This window comes from Oreochromis aureus, linkage group 11 (assembly GCF_013358895.1).
Source record: "Oreochromis aureus strain Israel breed Guangdong linkage group 11, ZZ_aureus, whole genome shotgun sequence".
Classification (NCBI taxonomy): Eukaryota; Metazoa; Chordata; class Actinopteri; order Cichliformes; family Cichlidae; genus Oreochromis; species Oreochromis aureus.
This window is the reverse complement of record NC_052952.1, coordinates 30,622,250-30,640,881: the sequence shown is the minus strand read 5'-3', so window position 1 is coordinate 30,640,881 and position 18,632 is coordinate 30,622,250. Positions and strand designations below refer to the sequence as shown.

General features: G+C 38.0%; 1 protein-coding gene across 1 annotated transcript; it reads right to left on the bottom strand.

Moving 5' to 3' along the window:
• Positions 1-3,149: 3,149 nt before the first annotated feature.
• ctsk (cathepsin K) lies at positions 3,150-14,479 on the bottom strand. The gene is made up of 8 exons (XM_039619859.1): positions 14,328-14,479; positions 12,621-12,744; positions 10,219-10,341; positions 8,663-8,815; positions 5,839-6,057; positions 4,575-4,740; positions 4,107-4,215; positions 3,150-3,920 (listed from the first exon to the last, which is right to left on the bottom strand). Exons 2-8 carry the CDS (start codon positions 12,741-12,743, stop codon positions 3,821-3,823), a joined length of 993 nt encoding a protein of 330 aa, XP_039475793.1. The 5' UTR covers position 12,744; positions 14,328-14,479; the 3' UTR covers positions 3,150-3,820.
• Positions 14,480-18,632: the final 4,153 nt, after the last annotated feature.

Here is an 18,632-nt window from a genome sequence, read left to right as displayed (position 1 = left end):
GGACCGTCGTTGACCGCCGCCATGATTCTAGCCTGCTTTTTACATCCAACACAAAAACTGCAGTCGTGGTGCTTTTGATTGTACTCAGAACTTGGAAATTCTGCCTTCTGAATAGGAAGATGTAGGTAACACCAGACTGCAGATGAGCTGCATACAGGGCTGGACTGGGACAAAACAATCATCCCGGGCATTTTGACTAGAGACCGGCCCACCATTATAGGAAAAATCATAAAGCCTTTGAATGAAAATAAACACTGTTGTGACAGTGATGTACACTGTTCTGATGGTATATATGTATCAATCTATCAATCGTTTGTTGTAAGACTCAGATAATTATTTTTTTAAAAGCGAGACATTTTAAATGAGAATAATAAAGAAAAGTATTTCCTTGTGCCCCCCTTTCCCTGTTAATGCCCTACCTGGCCCCCTGGCAACACTTTGCTAGATCCGCCCCTGCACAGTTACCAGCTGTCAGCTACGTAGAAAAGGATCCTGGTGTTATTTGTCTCTCAGAAACAGTTCATAACTTCCCTTCAACTCATTCATGTCACCTAAAAGGTAAACCTGTTTCTCCATCACCTGTTCAACTCTGATGATTCAGTAAGGACATCTCCTGGTTTCATCTGCATGTTTCCTCTCACCAGATAACCAAACCGATATCATGACCAGCAGCTTTACAGCTGTGGCTCCAGCAAACATCAGCTGATACTAGAAATTAATATTAAATAAATTCTAACAACAGCTGATCAAGCTTAAACGTGCTGCTGTTGTTTAACGCGACATCCGCTGGTTTCCTCTTTCTGGCGCAAAGTGGGCGATAAATAAACAAGAGAGAAAAGCCGATCAGCTGATCATTGATCAGTTTCGTGATTGAAGTAGAAACAGGAGAGAATGAGAGAAGAAGAGGCAGCTGTGCAGCTTCAGCTTTGTGTTTTTTTTCATTGTAGCTGAAGTCCGGGACAAACTGTGTTCCTTTTCACCTCAGTACGAAACGCGTAATATTTTCTCTGAATACCAGACGATTCTGTTTTTTAGGGGACGGTTGGCAACTCTAATAATTAACCGTATGAACAAAATAAAGTTCAACATCAGTAACATAGCACCCACACAGCTGTATAGAAACTCCGTCATGCTAGCTAGCACGCAGTACGAAAATGTCAGCATACCGAAAATAAACTCCACCTAAACTTGGTTTATATCTGACTGATAGACTGCAGGTCATAACTTCTTACCTGAAGTTCAGTTCACCTGACACGCGGACCGGCGGCCGCTTCGGGTCTCTCCTCTTGCCTCCCTTTTCCTTCATCCACCTGCTGCCTTCCACCACTTGCTAATGTTATTGAATCTGTGGAAGCTCCGCGATATCCACCACACGAAGTAACGAGTAACGAGCCTATCTAAATCCCAGTAACGAGTAACGCGTTCCTGGTTTTGGCATAATAACTAGTTACCGTGCTCGTTACCACAATAATAACGTAGTTACTGTAACGCGTTACTTAATAACGCGTTAGTCCCAACACTGGGAAACAGTAACTCAAAAAATCAGTAATTATAACCAAGATGTGTAGAAAAGTCTTCCAAATCTTTGAATGCACAACATGTCAAACCTTGACGCAGCTGTTATGGCCCGTCTAGGGGCGGCCAGACCACAACATAAGGGTGAGCCATCTTCATCAGACCCGAAGCAGCCACATCACACAACTAGTAAAGTTTGATAATCATTTATTTAAAATATATTCATTCGTTAGGTTATTTGACACAGACGAGGAGCTGATTATAGCTTTGGGGTGGACCTAACGCCAAAACAACAAACAAAAGGAGCCTATCTCGAGGATTCACCAAACTTACCTAATCCAAAGAATTAAACCAAATGACAGCAACTTGCCTCCCTAACTACGAAAAACAGGAGAAAGCTATGATCAAACAAAAAGGCAGTCCACCCCTGCGTGCTCCTGTATAAGGTGAACAGCAGTGGGCATGTTGCAAAAGGTCTGCTGGTTGTGATGAGCTGAGGATGAATGAATAGCTGTTTCATCGTATAAGTCATCTCCAGCTAGTTAGCCAATCCATATGGTCCGTCCTCTGGATCTACCAATTACAGAGAAGCACCTGCACACTGAGATTTGTATTTTAGACAACGTTACGACAGCAGTCGTAACACAGTTAAAGCAGCATAGGACCACAGTGGAGTACCAGTGGAAAAGGAAACTGAGGCTACAATTCACACAACATCACTACAAATGGATCGTAGAAGATCGGAAAAATATTGTTCAGTGTGATGGGTCTCAGTTTCTGCTGCCTCATTCAGATGGTCAGAATTTGACTTAAACAACATGAAAAAAATGGATCTAATCTGCCTTCTATCAACGCTTCAGCCTAGTGGTCTTACAATGGTGTGGGAGATGTTTCCACTTTGTACTGTTGAGCAAGTGCCACAGCCTTTTAAGTTCTAAAAGCAAAAGGGGATCCAACCAATTATTAAGTGTACCCAATAAGTTGTACAGTGAATGTATGAACTGTAACTATTTGTGTTACTGTGTTTCTTTCATGCAGGCACAAAGAAACCAAATGAAGCCCTGGCTTCCATTACAACAGTGTTTAAAACTGACATGATTTCATTCAATTCAATTTTATATATACAGCGCCAAATCACAACAACAGTCGCCTTAAGATGCTTTATATTGTAAGGTAGACCCTACAATAATACATACAGAGAAAAACCCAACAATCATATGACCCCCTATGAGCAAGCACTTTGGTGACAATGGGAAGGAAAAAACTCCCTTTTAACAGGAAGAAACCTCCAGCAGAACCAGGCTCAGGGAGGGGCGACCATCTGCCGACCGTTGGGGTGAGAGAAGGAAAGGATATGATTTCAGTGTAAGCTGCCAGTATTATCCAACCTGTTTAGAAAATCTGGAAATGTAACACACAGGGTTTTAGTATATCATATGATTATAGTTTATGGTGTTTTGGTGTATCATTAAGTTATTGTACAGTTAAATCCTTTCATCTGACTTACGTTAGTGCCCACATGGTGTAGAACCATTGGAAAGTATTTTTGAGTGGATATCCTGATCTTTACATCACTTATTTCCATATTTGTTTGTGTTTTAGTGTGTTGACATAAAATAATTCCAAATGAGGCATTCAAATTCAAAATGAACCCTTTATTCAATTTCATAGAAAACATCTGTTTACAATGTAATCATTGGAAAAGTGCTGAACAGAACGACAAGTCCTTGTGATCACAGGAGAAAATAGTTTCATAGATTTATAGGAACTCACACTACCAGCAGGAAAGGAGTAGCTCCCATTGCACAGCAATGTTTCCTGTCTTTTTTCACACAGAAAGCAAGTAAAAGTAGGGACTGAAACTATCACTGACTACCAGTCAAATACTGTAAAAAGAAAGAGTATGTTGTGCCATGTAGATATGTAGATTTAACTTGCGACTTCAGCATAAAACAAGCCTGTGTTCTGGATTAGACTTATTCAACCAACGGCATGCCCTGAAGTTACAAAAAACTGCATATGTTTATTTATTAACCAGAGCACAGCAGAGGTCTGCAGGCATGAGATAATTCCAGGGTTTAAAAGTGTTTTTTGGAATCTAAGACTCAAAAACATTTAATACCTGTTTTAAGTGAACCTGTTCGCTAACTCCAAATTCCATTTCCTGTTAGAAAAGACTGTAAACAAACATATTGTACTGTAGTGGTTGCGGATGTGTTGAAATGAACATTTACTCTGAACATTTCCAAGTGTATATTCGTCTTATAGTAGTCTAAGCAAAGCCCCTTCATTTTCCCTAATCTCTTCACAGGATGGGGTAGCTAGCGAGGTTGGTGATGCCGCAGAGGTTGCCACGGTTACGTGCCATCAGGATGTATCCCTTGTTGCCCCATTCCTCACCCCAGCTGTGAAGAAAAGACAAAAGATGGAGTCAGAGATGAAACGATGGAGACGATGAAATATCGCCAGGAGTCAAACAGCATTTCAGCTTATCATTTTGACAGATGACATGAAAACAACAAACAACCAACACTTAATTTTAGTGGACATTTGAGACACCTGATGCCATTCAGACAAGTGACATGTCCCACCTGTTCTTGACAATCCAGTACTTCTTCCCCTTGGTGTTCACTCCATAGCCTACTGCCAGTACGGCATGATTGACGTCATCTTTGTTACAGTTGGGATCGTAGTAAACACCTGGGTTCACGACAGAGAAACAAAGAGCTGCATTAGTGAACAGTGCATAAACTATGTACCTCGCACAATTTTTAATGTTGAATATAACAGAAAGCTGTTGATGTGTTATGTTTAATTGTTTTACTGGCTTTTTTTTTTTACACCATTATAACCTAATTTTACCTTTATTTAAAGTTTAATGCTCAAAATGAAGGTGTGAACTCTATATTTAGGTGATTTAATTCATATTTAATGAAGAAATCCTGACTAAACAGGCCCTTATAAATTCTAGGATTTTATTCAACACATTTTCCTTCCCTTATATGAAGTAGGTGCAGGTAACAATTTCATTTGACCAGACATCTGAGAAGTTTACTGACCATGCTTGTAGAACTGGAAGCTGCTCTGTTGTGCATCGATGCCCACAGACACTGGACCAACTTTGTAGAGTGCAACAGCCAGCGCGCGCTCATTACCCACTGGGATCTCCTTGTAGCCTTTGCACTGGGCTGCCATGCCTGATGCATTGTAGCGGCAGGACTGATCCTGCAGGCAGGACAAAGGAGGAGAAAATGCTAAAACCATTTGTTGCTGATTTTTAAAGTGGCAATTCTTGATATTTAAGATTTTTAATTTCTACTGTGTGTCAGCAAACTGTAAACATCATTGCTATGTTTGGGGAAAAGCAGACTAAAAAAAGCAACTAATAAAAATGAAGAACTGCAACAATAAGCCACAATAACTGAACTTAAACCTCAGATTCATCAGGCTGCTACTTTTCATGTTTTTACCTCACAGTGTAATCATATTCAGGTAGAATATCGAATTTTAATCCAATGGTTATTACTGATTAACCGACAATAAAAACAAATGAATAATTGTAGTATAAATGAATAATCAAAATACTTGCTATGCAAGGTTTTGGTACCTTGTGACTCTTCTGTCACATGCTTATATCACATGATTTGTTTGGTGCAATTCCAACTAGCCAAACAATAGAGAGACGGCAGATTTTTATCATTACCGAGCCGATGTACTTCCTCCTCATATTACCAGATGACTAAAGAGGAAACTATGCTCACGCTGTGGGAGAGTTTCCTCTTCATCATTTCTGCTGAATCTCCCTCTGGTAAGATGTTTGCAGCTACTTTACTGTCAAAATGGAATATTTTCGTCCTTGTTGCGTGTGGTTGGTCAAGTGTGTGAAGGGGACAAATGTAACACCCTCACAGCCAAGTGAGAACCTCTTCACCATTTTGGTTTCAACATGTGTCTGCAGCTAACAGCTGATTACTGGGTATTATTTATAACAACTAGGTTAAAAGACTTTTTGTGAAAGTCTGCAAAGCTTCTTTGTAAGAGTGCCTACACAGAACAAACTTCTAGCTTATCTTAAGTACTGGAAGGGGTGGGGCAATCACTCATTTAAAAAACAACAAACACCAACTAAATTATACTCGTTTATTACTTGGAAAACAAAAAAAACTGCATTACTGCTTTGGTCCATCTTGCCTTTATGTGTTCAAGCACCCAGTGATATTAAAATATAACTTAGTTTATAGAGAATGTGGCACTCACTACATGAAATGAACTGAAGCGAAAGGCTCGAGTTTAGTTGTGTGTTTGGCAGAGTGGGTTGCTCACCTGTCCAACATATGGGTAGGCCGCTTCAGAGTCAATACCTCCATTTTCATTCACATACTGGAAGGCATTGGTCATGTAGCCTCCTCCACAGCCGTCGTTCTCTGTAACACAGTCCACCAGGTTCTGAGGACTGAGGTCAACGAGCTGCCCGGTCTGCTTGGCCAACTGCCCCTCAAGGGCTCCGGCAGAGCTAAAGGCCCAGCAGGAGCCACAGGAGCCCTGTCAGGGGTCAAAGAAAGACTGGTGAGTAAGAGGTTTAGTTTGATATGTACATACCACTGTGACTGGACTGTGGCTGACAACAGTAAGAGGAAACTAAGCTGACATGGAAGCTATAATCAGCAGAAATGTAAGAAACCCAGACCAGACCAGAGTTGGTAGGAAACAAGAATAAATGTGCACATTGTAAGGAAATAAATACCAAGCTATTCTGATAAGCAATTATTTTTTAAGCAAACCACCTGCAGAGAGCCTGTTTTTTCATAGAATAATCAGTCATCAAGATTTATCATATAAAAGAGAATCAAATTAAACAGATTAAATCAACATCACAGCAAATACTGTGTCTTCTCCTGTCTGTCCACTGGGAGGCAGACTGTGACAGCATTGACAAAGAAAGAAAGCCATTTCTGTTTGCTGATCGAAACGCTGTAACTGCTGTGAATTTGGGTTGTAAATAGAATCGGCTGCTGGGCAGTTTGTGGTGTGCAGTAATGTTGAAACAGTGTTAATGACACACAGTGAGAAATGGTCTTTTTTACAGGTCTGGACTGACACATCCAGCGCTAATGAATCACTGACACCGCCAACGTGTTTGGCTTTCACCCAGGAAATAGGGACTTGCTGTAATATAGATGAACATTTATGTTGAATTTAAATTAAAAGGTTATTCTTGTTAACATGTGTTGGGTGTAACTAATGCTTCTATGCCTGAATAGGAACAAATCCCTTCCCTGCATGTTATGAAGAACCTTCCTGGAGGAGTGCATGATGTATTAACACAAGATTAATGCTTATAACTCTGAAACACTTACGTGTCCACATACATTTGGCTGTAAATTGTGTCTAGAAATAGACGGACCAATTTCAATCTTATTCCCTATTCAGACGAACAATTATTAGCTTATTATTTTCTTTTTTTTTGGCCTTCATTTTGAAATATCTGAGTCTTCACACCTCTAATGCTCCACCTCACTCTGCTGCTCAGAGATGCCCCAATTAAAAACTTTGTAAATCTGAAATCCAATCGGTGAATGTTGTGTGTGGCTTTGAGCTCTGCGATAACAGAAATTTGCCTTAAACGATGAAAACATCAGAAACACAATTCAGTCATCATAAAAGGAGCTCAGGATGAAGCAGCAGAGCTGTTAGTATGCAGAGACTGCAACCAGTCTGCTGCATAATTCATGAACCACAGGAACCAAAGCAAGAGCTAAAACAAAATCCTGTTTATGGCTGTGTGTTCAAATCCATCCGCCAGGGGGAGACAACGTAACACACAAGCTCTCAAACAATGTATGTTTTACTAACTTATGTTATCTATCACAGTTACCTATTTTTTAACACTGATATATGATTATTTCTATGATTAATTTTTCAAAATAAAGAAACAGTTGAACATTGTAAAAAATTTCCTACAAGTATATTCACCAATTCTACCAGATGAATGTTGTTTACATAAATGGTTGTTTAATTTGCTCTTAACGACCAATTACATCTAATAATGAAGGCCTTTGTTACCAAAGTCAATTAACCATGAGAACAGCCTGTTACTCTCAGTGTGGATCTGAGCACTAAGTGGGACTGGTTACGTCTTTAAATGTTTAAATAAAGGAACGCTGCAAAGATTTGAGCTTTTTTTTCAAGTATTTTTCTGAATCCTTTTACTTTTTTCGAGGTTACATTAAAAAAAAAACTTCACAAATTGTGAATTACATTCAGTCTTTTCAAGGCAAGAGGCTGCTGAATGTTTTCATTTAAACTAGAGATGAATGTAAAGGTGTTCACCTACACTAACATAAAACGTTTTAAAACTATTCCTCTCTGATATCAGAGGGTTTCATAAACATGTATTTTGACTTTGTGTAAAACAATGTCAGATATTGCCGCTGAACACAACATAAAATGTGTAACTGAAATCCCAGTTGATGTCATTATTCTTGCCTCTGCCTTCAACAGTAACAGTTCCCCACAGAAATCACGGAGGTTTTGAGTTTCACTCTTAACATTTTGCCTGAAAATAGCCCTAGGAACTTTTTCTTAGTTCTCCACAAACTTTTAGACAAACAATCATATCCCAGAGCCCACAGAAATCCTAACTGTAGATTACTCTGTTAAAATCTACAAAAACTTCCTCCAGTAAGAAACCTGCTGTTTCAGATTTGATTTCCAAGAACTGTGACAGAGCAGATTGTCTCTGTCCTTTGTCCTGTTTGGTTTGCCCTGTGTTGCGATATGCTAAACTGTGCTTGATCACGTTAAATGTTTCCATTACACAAGCTGTGCCCTTGTGCTGCTATCAATTGTGTGTTGACTGACACATTACATTTGAATGCTATCTCTAAAGCCCTTGCACTGAATCTATTTATTCACACATTTCTGATTCAAGCTTTTTTTGTTAAGTGCCTTTTTCTTTCTTTATTAAAGGCAGCAGCCACACATTTTATACTCACTTGGTCAGTGAATAGTGGTTGTGAAAAAAAAACAAAACAGTTAAAGAGCTGCTTTCTGAAAACCAACATATGCAGCTACCAAACAACAACATTTCAGCTGATGATATTGATCCACGCTGACAGAAACTAGTCAAATATTATTCAATTCTCACCTGGTTCTTAACTGAAGTCACCATACCCTTCTTGCGGTAGTCAACAGATTTGGGAATTTTGGAGGGCATGTCATCCATAGCCAGTGTGAAACTGCGCTCCTGGTTCATCGGGATTTGCAGGCCAGTCATCTTCTCAACCACCTCCTCTGAGGTCTGCATGAACAGAAACACAGTTAACGTATTATAAATCGTGTTTCACGTCGTAGGGATGTTACTGAATGAACATTTGAACGATGTGGTAGTCGGGGTCATAGGTCATAACATCCAAGCAATGGGATTTTTGAATAATTGAGTGAAAGAAAGTGTTCCTGAATAAGAACCAGAGTGCCGGGGGGAGCTGGAATACAAAAAGATTTGCAAATGTGCATGTGACAAACTACAGACTTCAAGAAACTGCAAGCAAAGGAGTAAAGGAGAGAGGGATATAAAGAGCTCAAAGGGAATTCAAATTTGTGATACATTTGTACTTTTTACTGGCTGCCACAATGGAACTTTTGGTTATACAATATTTTTCTAAATAAAATAAAAAAAATCCCCACTTTGTTATTTTCTGGATTCCCTGGGGCTTTTATTACAGCTGAGTCTAAAAGTAGAAAGATCATTAATGGAAGAAATACAGGCCATCTGTTAATTTTGTTCATTTAATTTAAGTGCTTTCAATCAAAATGGAAAAGCATCCTTCATTCCCTACCACCTGTTATTTCATAAACATGAAATTGGCCATTTGTCAAGAATTCAGATGCGCATACTTGTTCTATCACTAATAAATGAGCTTGAACCCTGCCATGTTGTGCTTCATTTCTGGAGCAGCCTTTTAAAGCCTCTCCGTGTTGATGAAAAAAGCCACCATCAGTCACGACCCACGCTGGCATGTCGCTGACACCGGCTGATTTAAGGACACCAAACCCAGTTTCACATCAAGGGGCTGCAGCGTGCATTAGTGAATAAAAAAAGCAGAGATGACAAACCGACTGCAGCTGCAAAAAGCCAAAACAGCTGAAGAAAACATGAATGTGACATGCAGGAGCTTTTTTTTAGTAAGATTTACTATCAAAATTACCCAGACCTTACTCAACAGCAATCAAACAAGCAAAATATTTGCTGTTCCAGTTTCTCAAAAAGGTGGATTTGATTATGTCTAGTGTCATACATGAAAAATGTACCAGAAGAAACAAAATATTTAGTACTTGAGTATATTCAAAATTATGCTGGTGTGTTACACACTGCAAGTGACATGTATAAAAAAAATAGGGACAGATGGGCTTACTGATATGTAATGTGCTGGGATCACATACATGTCAAAAACAAGATGTAAAAAAAGTGAACATGGAGTCGCGATTAGGACAGAGACGTGCCAGACTGCATGTCGATCCACAACCAATAAGAGCTTCTGGTTTTTCAGAAACAGGCTTCTGGGAAGAGCAGTGTGAGCTATGGTACATCCACTGACTCTTCTTTTTGTCAGGTTTGAGACAAAGTCTAAACCAGTGTCATTAATTATAATGCGCTTCATGGAATAAAAAGTTTTATCTGGTATTTGACAAGATTGTACTCACCATGTCTCCCAGATGGTTCATCCCCATCTCAAAGGAGTGAATGCCCAGCGCGGCCTCCTCGTTGTGAGCCTCAATCATGCGCATATTCTTCTCCCAAATGGCCCTGCGGATCCCCTCCTCACCCTGAGGGGAACAAAAGTACATGTCACTGTACTTAAGTTAAAAAAAGAGCTCCCTGTCTTACACTTACAAAACAATCCACATTTTTAGAAGCTTTAAAAGTATCACAAATAAATGTTATAGCAGATGTTATAAAGAAGTCATTATCATTTCGTTGCTTCCATTATTATTAGAAACAACAGTGACCTCCTAATATGAACAACAAGAGGATTTTTACTTTCTAGGATGATGATGCAGCCTCACTTTTGAACTGGTGTGAATGGCTTTCAAAAGGCGGTCATAATGTATAAAAATAAAAGAAACACTTTTTCCAGTCTTAAAGTTTGCTTTCCTTGTTTCTACACTCATGCACGAACACCTGACAGCTGAAAGAAACTAATCTGGGCAAACAGGACAAATTTGCATTATAATTAGCAGATTAAAAAAAAGCTTGTCTGTGTTACAGCCCCATTTCATTAATTAGGTCAATTAAACCAGTGCACATTCACACAACAATCTTCCCTACAGCTTATACATATGTGGGTTAAAACATGAGTTCAATTCAAATTCCACCACTATGTGTCATCCACGAAAGAGTAATATTATAATATGGAAGTGAGATACAGCCAAGTGTTTGGTATTGAGAAAACCACATATGCTCTACTTAGTAGTCTAGGTCATCTCACCAGTGATTAGCATAACTATAAGCATTATTTCCATCTTGATATTCATTCCAGTAATGGAAAATGTAAATATGGCAAGGCGACTTTGATTATATTAGATCAGTGATGTCAATTCAAAGAAGGTTGAAAAGCTCTCCTGTGCATAAATACTGATTAAAATCACCATGAGGGGGAGAGAGAGATGTCTTTTCTGCACACTATGGAAACACATGTTATAAAAACTATATATGCACATTCAGTTCATGAATCAAAGCACATGTAACTATACAGACTCATGAAAACTAGACATAAACACACACACACATGCCCCAGCTGTGGAGTGCTGACCTCTAGCTTGAGGTGAAGAGCAGAGGGATAACAGATGCTCAGTGAGCATTCATGGAGTAAATTCACAGTCAGCTATGGTTTAAGAGCAAACTGCAAACAACCCCTTCTTCACAGCCAGGAACAGAAACAGAGTATAGGAAATCTTTTGCTTCAGAGAAACCGAGAAAGAGGAGTGGAGGACTTTCCTCTGTTAGAAATTTCTGGCTCTGGTGATATGACGCATAAAAAGCTAACGATAAAACTAATTTAGAAAATAGGCTAGGATTTTTTTGATTCATAAGATCATTAAATAATAATTTAAATACCCATAGCTGTTGAATTAGTCCTTTAAACTGAAAAGTGTTGAATTATACTAAACAAAAAAACTAAAATTTAAAGTCATTTTAAAGGAGGATCTAAACATCTACTGGTTATGGATGAGAAAGTTGGACTGACAGTAAATTGCATGTCCTGCTTCAGTTTAGCTTCTCTGTCTGTTTAATTTTCAGCCAAAACAAAGAAGAGGAGCAACCAGTGCTGCCAGGTAAGGAGGTAAAATCACCAACAGTTTATACATAACTGTTCTGATCATATAAAACAAAGTGTGACTGAGGAAGAATATTTGACATGCTTCCCTGTTAATGTTGCTGATGTTTCCTTCTGTGACTCTCTGGCTTTACCTGATCTGCTGTTAGCATTTCTGCCAAAATAACTGAAATTGGTGGAGCTTCCTTAAAAAGGGCAGCTTAGCCTGCAGAGTTACAGTAGCCTGTCTTGGGCTAAGATGTGGAACATGCTGAGTATAAATAAAATATGAGTCTTTGCCACATGTGTACGCAAATGTATTAAACTATGTAAATTATAAATAACTACATGTTGCTGGGACTGGATGAGGTTTTTCTTCTTATCTTTTTAAGACAAACATAGCATTGTGCAGTCATGGAGCAAGTTAAGGAAAACCAATGATGTTTTGAAACAGCGATATGGACATTTGATGGGAAAGTGCATAAAATGGCTAATGTTCAATAGCAAATGTGCATATTTTTAATTTCATTATTTCATTTTAGAATTAATGTATTCACCAAAGGCTTCACCAATACTGCTCTCAGTTTTGTTTTCAGGTTTAGTGTTTTGTTTGTAGAAGTCCTCTTTCAGGAAAATCAGATTTAAAAATCAAACATCTGAGAAGCATCTGCTTTTTAAAAACAAAATTTTTATATTTCCTACCTTATATTAAAGTTTTCTTTTGTGCTATTTCTATCTCTTAATTTTATCATTGATTTTAACTCTGAAACAATAGTAACACACACTCACCAAGCCATTGTATTCTCTCCTGTGTGTGCTCTTCCACTCTTCCCACTGGGCATCCAAAGAGGATTCATCAAAACGGCCCAGCGCCGAGGTAGCCAGCAACAGCACACACACAAGTGGCAACATCCTAAAAGAACAAAAAACACAAAAACCTTCACGTTTTTTTTTTATACCAAACCCAGAAATTTTTTTATTAACAAAGTTTTATTGTTTACATGTTTACAACATTATAATTAGGGTATGTATATGCATATTAAATATCACGATGTTATCATAATCTCTTAAGGCCCATTTATGGGAGTCCAAGAGAGGAACTACAGTCAAAATTCCCATTCAGTAACAGTTTACCATGTGAACTTCCTGGAGAAGCTCAGGTTTGAATCAGGTCACTTCTTCATTTATAACCTTCTTGTCTGCACTCGACTGTCATAAGGCTAAAAGCTAATATATATATATATGTATATATCTACATCTATATGCATATATATATGCTTTCCTATAATCCAGTGAAAGCATTGTGCTTCTGCAGGGGTTTACTATCATGTGGTTGGTTTCATTATCTCAATCATGCCACAGCGACAACAAGTTGCACTTCTTGGGAAACAAACCCCTATGCCATGTTTTGGTTTGAGACAGGAAACTCTCAGGATAATTTTTATCTGATTTTCAACAATTTTCACTTTCGTTTTCAGGGTCAGACCGGACAATGCTGGATATAGTTTGACAGCAAACATGTGAATAACAGCTACAGGATGAAGTCTCAAACACAACTGAACTCCACTGAAAAAATGTTTTCATTCTTGCTCTCATCAGTGATTCAAACATTTTAACTGTGGATTTTTTAAGTCCAGGCAGTGTGAAATTTTTTCTCTGCCTTTGTTTCTTGGGCTTTCTGAGTCCCCCTTGTATTTTAATACATTGTGCTTCTAATCTGCATTTGTGGGCTTTGTTTCCAGTAAAGGTCGCTGACCTTGGAGTTTCTCTTAACTAAGAGCAGAAAACAATGTTTCCTTTTGCTTTGTTTTCTTTTTCTCTTTGATTCTTGCTTCCTACACTCATGGATTATACACAGCATTGTTTCACCTTTGGGTGAAAATCCATGTTTTAAATAGTGCAATCCCATGATACATGCCAGTAATTCAGCATATGTGCACAATGCTGTGTATGAGTCACAAGACTTCTCCCTGTGGTAGCTTATGTTTTGAAAATAAATTTATATTTTGCATAAAACATTAGCATTCATGACTTTTTTCACATTCCCGGATGTGTTTTTTTTTTTTTTTTTTTTTGCATTGGTATGTCAAACTTTCCAGAACTCAAACTGGCTGCCAGTAAATGTTGCGTCTCCCTGCCTCCCTCTTCCAAGAATGAATCTATTAATGTGCATTTGGGTCAAAATTGTTCTGTAATCCTAATCTTTTTTAAGACTAATTACTTTCTTAGCTGCAGAAAAGTTATGCATATATTTGAACCTACATTTATGGAAAAATCTCTTTCAAAGTCTTGAAAATCAGTTCATGTAATTAAGTAAGAGCCATGTCTAAGTTCAGTTCAGCTGAGATGTTTTTACTTAAATAGTAAAATATCAGAAAGCTGCAGTTCTTTCAAACTGATTTAAAGTTTAAAACAATAAGGTTACAACACGCACAAAACAGCAAAAAAGACTCTGTGTGTTAAGAGTGTTGGGAGATCAGCAGTAAACAAACTTACCTGAAGTCCAAAAGTCAAAAAGCTCGGAGAATTCTTCTGAGTTTGACTTGGTCTTCCTCTGCTGCTGAAGTAGGTCAGTGGGCGAGTTTATATCGGCTGAATTTTGAGGAAGTACAATGGGAGCTCCAGGTCTGGGGAGGAGTTTTCTTCTAACATGGAGGGAAATTACATCTGGTTTCACTGAATAAACCGGATGATGTCAGGTGTCAGGTTACAGAGGCATGTCTGAAAACTCCACAGAGGATGTTGCACTGCTGCAGTCTGGGTTACTGCTTGAAGAACAACAGAGGTGCTTTGATTCTTGAACAAAGTACAAAGCATGGCCATGTATATAAATCAATGTTCTGCTATAAAAGGTAATCAGTGTTAGACTTATAAATAAAGGCCAAGTTCCAGGCCCTTTTTTTTTCAAAGTGACCTTTTAGTCTGCTTTCACGTTTACTCTAACTCATGAAGAAGAAGAATGATGCTAGGTTAACATAGATAAATGGATGGGCCTCTGAGTGATTAATTATTGAGACATTTTTATTCCAAAAGGAAGGAAAGAAGGAAGGAAGGATGCAGCAAAAAAGGCACATGGAAAAAAACAGTATGGTACAAGTGTGTACAATGTAATGGTTGTCAGTCAATAAACTGGGTCACACAGTTTGCACTAAAAATAATTTGACGGTGGGCACCAGCAGCGGCTGTTACAAGAAAACATGTCATCCCCTGCACTGCACATTTAGTACTGCTATTATTTATTTAGCATTTAGCTTGATCATTATGAATATAGCTGGAACCAAACCAACACGATAAGTCAAAATATTTGCAAAGGTTTTTTTTCAGGCCTGTCGCTGAAGATTTCCAGAGACTCTTCCAGTGCAATTTCTTTTGTTTCTTGTTATGCTGAAATTTTTTCATCAGAACATTGTCTCAGAACCTTCTGACACTTGGTGTGGAAAGGCTATAAAGGCTACTATATTCCACTGATTTTTTTGAAACAGTTATGCCTTTATTGAAGTAACGTCTTTAAAACAAACACTTTTATGTTCATTGTGTGTAACTGGAAAACTATTTCTCTACTTGAAGAATAAAAACCAAACGTGCTTATTTTAGATTTTAGATTAATTATACAAGAACACAGCATGTGAAACCTGATCATGAGTGGCAGCTTGCTAAAAAAAGTCCCACAGCAGAATCCAAATAGGTCTTTGCCATATTTGTATTTGCTCCAATTTCTGTCTGTTTGGTGGTACTTCCTCTTGCTGTTAGTCATGTGTGTATATACATGAATGTGTCTTATGACTACTATACTCATACTGTTGTCTAGCACATATCTAGACAGTGAATTAAATATAGGAGCATCCCGTGCAGCTGAGATGTCCAGTGATACATGTCCATGTTGCTGCAAGTTAATCAGACGTATAATCATGTCTCCATGAACAATAAAACATTGTTCAATGGAGAAGCCTTGCTAACACAACTGCTAGCACTTATGTTATCACAACTGCTATTACAAGTGCAGTCTCTTCATACACAATTATTCATAATACATCAATGATTATTCATGCATATCATTACATATCAGTCTATCATGTTTTTGTGATCTGGACAAATATACATGTATGCCACCTTGAACGTGAAACACACCAAGCGTTTTGCAGGCAGTGAAACTATAAGATGCTAACATGTCATATGATTGGGCCGACTGACATTGTGGTGCAGAGCTATGAACAATAAATGACTGGACTACCTTGTTTTGTTTTTATGTAAATTTAAATCTTTATTGGTTCCTTAATTCCCTCGTCAGTATTGGCTATTTAATGCAAGTCCTTGCTCTGTACAAAACAATGATCCAGCACAACGGGAAGCTTCAGCAATTTTAAGTAAATCAGACAAGTATGTATTATGCTCTCCTGCAGCACCGCAAGGAAACAAATAAAGGAAATTAAGATACCACTTTGATTTGTTTAAATCAGACTCCTGTTGTCTCATGTTAGCTTGAGCTTAATGTGATGCTGAAAAGAGACAATTTGTATGTAGAACCACGAGTGTGGATTTTGCTCCCCATAATTTATCTTGCCATTGCATTACAGAGGGATATCTTCAGGTGCTAAAAACACTATGAATGGTCATGAATCCATTTATACGATGGACAATGACAATAATTTTTCAATCAATATCTAACTAAAACACCTTTTTACACTCAATAATATTAAAATCTAATCTAAACTCATTGAACACTGGAAGTAAATGAAGTTTCCTCTTATTCTTTTTGCCACTCTGAGATGAAAACATCAAACCTGATGGCAAGCTAGACCTGAAGAACTAATATTATTGATAGCAGTAGATGAAGCCACAATTAAGCCACTACTAATACACAAAAATATGCTAAATGGCAAAACAAGGTCAAACAATTAAAAAAATAGACACGAATTGCCTTGTTATTACTCTTGTTATTACTCTTGTTAAAGTTACATGTCATTGTTAGATATCTAGCTAAATGCTGCTGACAGTGGATTACAAGTCCACAGCAGTGACACCCCTTAGCAATCCATTCTTATTTTAATATGCTTATTTATTTACTCATATTTTTTTTCATTATTTGGCCTGATTTTGATATACTATATATTATATATTTTAATCTTTCTTGATAGATTTGAAATATGACTTTTGGTTTAAATAAATATATTTTCCAAGATTTTTGTAGATGTTTGCGATGTTTAGCATCCTTTCCTTTTCTTTTTTTCTCCTTTCTAACATAAGTAGGTTCAGAGTTGTCCTCTGTTTTGTTTGAATTAATTATCAAGTGATATTATTATAACCAAAAGCAAAAGCAAGTTTTGAATTCATGACACGAGCATGTATTAGACAAAAAGCAAATGATCCAGAATCCTGCCTTGTGGGACTCGTAAGTTTTAAAAAAAGATTTTACATGACTGATTTTAACCTACTGGGACATTTTAGTTACAGGGAAACCATGAATATCAAAAGCGAAAACTTAAATAAGAAGAGTTTGTTCAGCAGAATCCGACGATTTACAATTTCAAAGGCTTTAAGAAAAAATCAATATGCAATCGGAGACGGTATCATACAGTGCACAAATGCAGCTATCGCTCTCTCCTTTGCTGCTTCAGTTCTCCTCAAGGTCAAGAACAATCTTGGGTGCTGTGCTAAGATTCCTGTTGTGTTAAGATCTCTAGTGTGTTAAGTGCAGTGCAGGCAAGCAGCTCTAGGCAATGGCTTTCATCACTGACAGCTCACTATCTAACTGATCGATATTTTTGTATCGAAACATCTGCTCACTGGATTTCACCAGGCTGGAGAGTGCATCTTAAGCCTTTGTGAGACTCTTCATTCAAAGGTTCCTCTTTGGCTCTTTAGATAATGAGACTCATGAATGGGGCGGTATTTTGATTGATCCACCATGCAGCACTCAACCCCCATCTTAGCATCAGGGAGCATACCATCATGCAGCAGGTCATGACCTGTGTGTAAATGTATGTGTTTGAGTAGACTGATTTATACAGGTATTCCTTACTAAAATGGTTATCTAGCAGTCAGTATAGCTCTGTTTTTTCCTCTTGAGTGCTAAAACAATCTATTAATATCTCCACATGGGGCTGATGCTGAGAATGCTTTTCTGCATTTATGACTTTTACTCATGTGACCACTTGGCAGCCATTTTTTGTTCTAGTCTGACTCTTTGTTTTGAACAGTGAAAAGTACTCTGAGGCCCAGCTCAGCAGTAAATTCCTCTTGTCTTCTTTTTTTTCTTCTCCTATTAGGTCACATCTGTTTCCCATCTCAGCACATACTCACAACCCACCGCAAAACTGGAAACAGCTTAGCTCCCAGAATCCTCTGCAACTCATATGATCCTGACTCACACCATCACGGGATAGGGTTGGGTTTTGTCATTACAAAAACTGAACTGGCTCTGTAATAGCAAGAAATAGCCTTACATCACAGTGTTTAGGTACTGCAGAGTAAGCTGAGTGACATCTCATTTTCTATATGCATGTATATGGCTCTCAGAGGAGAGATTATATGCCCCTAATGCTGTTACTTGTTGAAATCCATTGCATTTGAGCACCATAGAAAATCAGGCTTCATTCAGATTCTTTTCCCCTGGCAATCTAGTGAGAAAGCCCAAGAGGCTTTAAATTCTCATCTGAACTGTGTGCACTTTTCATTGACCAGTTCAGAGATTAGTGCCGCAGACACCAAAGAGGTTTTAAAGGCTTGTTTTGATTCCAACAGATTAGACGGTGTTGTCTTTTTTCATTCCAAGCTCAAATTGTTTATAGTGGAAAAAAAAAA

Coding starts and splice junctions, on each gene's coding strand:
- ctsk (XM_039619859.1), bottom strand. CDS start 12,743: ATGTTGCCACTTGTGTGTGTGCTGTTGCTGGCTACCTCGGCGCTGGGC. Junction 6,058..8,662: donor TGACTTCAGTTAAGAACCAG/GTGAGAATTGAA, acceptor GACCCCTGACAG/GGCTCCTGTGGCTCCTGCTG. Junction 4,741..5,838: donor CCTACCCATATGTTGGACAG/GTGAGCAACCCA, acceptor TCCTGCCTGCAG/GATCAGTCCTGCCGCTACAA.